Source organism: Chinchilla lanigera, unplaced genomic scaffold (genome assembly GCF_000276665.1).
Source record: "Chinchilla lanigera isolate Chin_1 unplaced genomic scaffold, ChiLan1.0 scaffold00021, whole genome shotgun sequence".
In the NCBI taxonomy this organism is placed as follows: Eukaryota; Metazoa; Chordata; class Mammalia; order Rodentia; family Chinchillidae; genus Chinchilla; species Chinchilla lanigera.
In genome coordinates, this window is record NW_004955422.1 from 27903818 (window position 1) to 27907449 (window position 3632).

The 3632-nt window shown below is 42.2% G+C and overlaps 1 protein-coding gene across 1 annotated transcript in view; it reads left to right on the top strand.

Annotated features, from left to right (window-relative positions):
* Cdk5rap1 (CDK5 regulatory subunit associated protein 1) overlaps window positions 1–3340 on the top strand; it is a 29110-nt gene extending 25770 nt beyond the window's left edge. Inside the window, exons 14-15 of the mRNA XM_013514321.1 lie at window positions 2963–3044; window positions 3189–3340. Of these exons, the coding sequence (XP_013369775.1) occupies window positions 2963–3043 (81 nt within the window). The 3' untranslated portion in view covers window position 3044; window positions 3189–3340. The remainder of the gene's footprint in view (window positions 1–2962; window positions 3045–3188) is intronic.
* Window positions 3341–3632: the final 292 nt, after the last annotated feature.

Consider the following 3632-nt stretch of genomic DNA (forward strand, 5'->3'; position numbering starts at 1 on the left):
TTTTTGAGACAGGGTCTCGCTGTGCGGTTCAGGCTGACCTTGAGCTCACTTTGTAGCCCAGGCTGGTCTCAAACTTTCAGTGATCCTCCTCCCTCAGCCTCTCAAGTGCTGGGATTACAGGTGTGCGCCACCACACCTAGCCAGGTTCTTTCTCTTTCATTCACCTCTGCTCTTCACATGTCCTTTCTTCTTTTTTTTTTTAATTTTTAAAATTTTTTTTTATTTTAAAACATAAAAGAAGGAAAACATTAACAGGCAGACATCCATTTACAAGATAGCGTAAGAACAATACAAACAAAACAGAGTTAGAGACAAAGTGGTAGGAAATTAACTGGGATTGTTGTATAACTTATTGATATCTTCAGAGTGGTTTCTCAGGAAAACAAATAGAGACATACAAGATTGATCAAACAAGTAATCGTTAACTATTCCTCTCTGTAGAGCAATAGAAGACAGTAGCACAACTACGTTAGCTATCCTGTATATACATACTTACATAATTTCCCCCTCTTTCCCTTCTCTTTTCCCATACCCCAGTTGCCCTTTACTTTTGAGCATTTTCCTTTTGTTTCACAATGTCTGTCATACCTCCTAGTTTTTATTACTCTTTCAGGTCCTACACTAGTGAGACAATACGATGCTTACACATGCAGGTCTGATTGCCACATGTCCTTTCTGACTAAATCTCTGGTCTGCACTAGGACCTCGCCTTCATAAATTTCACTTTCTTATTTCCCTTTCCTCATTTGCCTAAACTCCCCCGCTGGTGAAACTGGTAATCTGCTTACTCTGAGTCTGCATCCGAGCAGCTGAACATCACTGAAGAAAAAGTACAGTTGGATAGTAGGTTAGGTTAGGTGGTGGTTACAGAAAACCCCAAATACAGCGGTTTTGTGAGGTAGGAGTTTTCTCTCATAAAATCTGGACGTGGATGGTCCAGGACTGGAGGCTGTGATGGCTGCACGTCATCAGAGGCCAGGCTCCCTCTTTCTTTTGCTTTGCCGTGGGCCTCCACTCTCAGTGTCACCACGTATCTTGAATGGCTGCTCGAGTTCTAGCCACCTGTCCCTGTCCTGTCTAGAAGGAAGGGGAAGAGAGGAGGACATGCCTCTTTACAGGATTTGCTGAAGTTTTGTACACTGCCTCTGCTGTAGTCACATGCCACAGCTGGCCACAAAGAGGCCGAGAAGTGTGGTCTTCATTCCGAATGACTGTGTGTCCAGCGAGAAGTTTGGAGTTCTGCTACTGAGGAAGAAGAGGAGGAAGACATATTGAGGGATAAATGATGCCCCTTGCTACATGAATTGACTGCACTTACTTCAGATTCATGATCATAAAGCTCAAATGACCCCTCAGCATGGTGCTGAAATCCTGGTCCTAATGTAATTTCCTAGTAGATTGATTTCCCCCATCTCTCCTTAAGTCTCTACTGACCTATGCAGTCCCTTTTGATACTGTTTGTTTGTTTTTAAAGACACAGTCTTGTTCTGTAGTTTAGGCTGGCCTTGGACTCACTGTGTAGTCCAGGCTGGCTTCAAACTTGTGGCAGTCCTCCTGCCTCATCCTCCAGAGCACTGGGATTACAAGTGTGCACCACCATGCCTGACTTTTCTGTTAGCTTTGCCTCATGTTTCATGTATATGGTACAATCAGAAGAAACCTTTGTGTTCTTTATTTCCATCAGCTGCTCACATCTAGATGTGAATCTAAAGGGAATTGAGAAGTTGCAGGCTTTCTCAAATTCCTTCTTTTCATAGGGATGCTGTCCAGTATGAGTTATTTTTTATATAGTAGAACTACAGACGTTTTGAAAGTAAAACTATAGAAGCCTTTACCATACTACTTTCTTTCATAGTCCTTATGTTAGTTCTTTTTATGCCTGACAGTTGAACTGTACTGGGAAAGTCTGACTCATATAACCTACATTCATATGATTTAGTGCCAGCATGTGTTGCCATAGTTATTTTAACAGATTTTTTTTGTTTGTTTGTTTGTTTTTTGTTGTTGTTGTTTTTCTCCGGTACTGGGAACTGAACTCACGATCTTGCGCTTGCCAGGCAGGCGCTTTTGCCGCTGAGCTAAATCCCCAGCCCCGCCATAGTTATTTTAATTCCTAAAAGAAAAATGCTTTTCCACATTTCTTATGACTGTAGGGTTCCTTTCCACTCAGTCCTTTCATGCTTTAAAAATAAACTGGAACAGAGTGTTTTCTACATATGTGACATTCATAATCTCCTTCTCCAGTATGGGCTATGAATTCTTCAGCTACTTGCAAGAGATGTAAAATCATCTCATGTTTTCTACATTCGTTAATGGAGTTCTGCTACAGTGAGACCTTTCATGATTAATATCACTGCAAGAATAGAAGCCTTATTATGTTTAGGCCATAAATATCTTAAGGATTGAAACATCCCAGTCTGCATCCTAGCACACTTCTGGGATTAGGAAGTCAGTGGGTGTGAATCTTCTTTTTATTTTATTTTTAAAAATTTTCTTGTTTTTTTTTCTGGTACCAGGAATCAAACTCACAACCTTGCACTTGCCAGGCAGGCACTGTGCTGCTGAGCTAAATCCCCAGCCCTTTTATTGTTTTTGAGATAGGGTCTCACTGTGTAGTTCAGTCTGATGACCTCACTATGTAACTCAGCTGTGATCCTTCTGCCTCAGCCTCCTGAGTGCTGGGTTTGCAAGTGTATGCCAGTGAGCCTGGCTATACCTGATCTTATGGTTGGAGTTGGGGGAAAAACTTTTCCTTGAATATAAAGGAAGAAGTGGCTGTTTGGGATGGACCTGTATTTGACTTCTTAAATTACAGACATCTGTTCTGTCGGAGCCATACAGTCTCCGTCACCTGTTATCTCCATAGGATTCCTCTTGGTGGCCTCTCCTCTAGAAGCTGCATATTAAGTATGTGTGGTGCAATCTTGCTTACTTTGCCTTCTTCTGACTGGTTTTCTTTTAGATCACCTCTGCCAGCTCTCAGACGCTCAAGGGACATGTCCTGTGCAGGACCACACTGAAGGACTCCTTGGCATATTGCTGATGTGAGTGGCTTGGGCAGTCCTTCTCTACAGGAAGTAGGCAGTGCTTCTCTACAGGAAGTGGGCAGTGCTTCTCTACAGGAAGTAATTACTTCTCTACAGGAAGTGGGCAGGGCTTCTCTACAGGAAGTAATTACTTCTCTACAGGAAGTGGACAGTGCTTCTCTACAGGAAAGAGACATGGCTGGCCACTAGTGAAAGAGATGATGACACTTTGGAGACAAATTGCAAGTGGCGAAGCAACTTCATGTTAAGTAGAAAAAATGTATCTTACAATCATTAAATTTACCTAAACTTAATGGCCTCTTTGTCCACTTTTACTTTGTTTTTGCTTTGGTTAGTGTTTCTGGGATATTCTCTCTTTTTTTCCTGGTACTGGGAATAAATTCCAGGACCTTGTACATGCTGGGCAGGAGCTTTAATGCTGAGCTACATCTCCAAGTCTTTTTAAAATTTTTATTTTGAGGCAGAGTCCTGCTAAGTTGCCTAGACTGAGCCTTGAACTTGGGATCTTGCCTCAGCCTTCTGGTAGCTGGAATTACAGGTGTGCACCACTGCATCTAGCTTCTGATGATTGTATCTGATGCCATG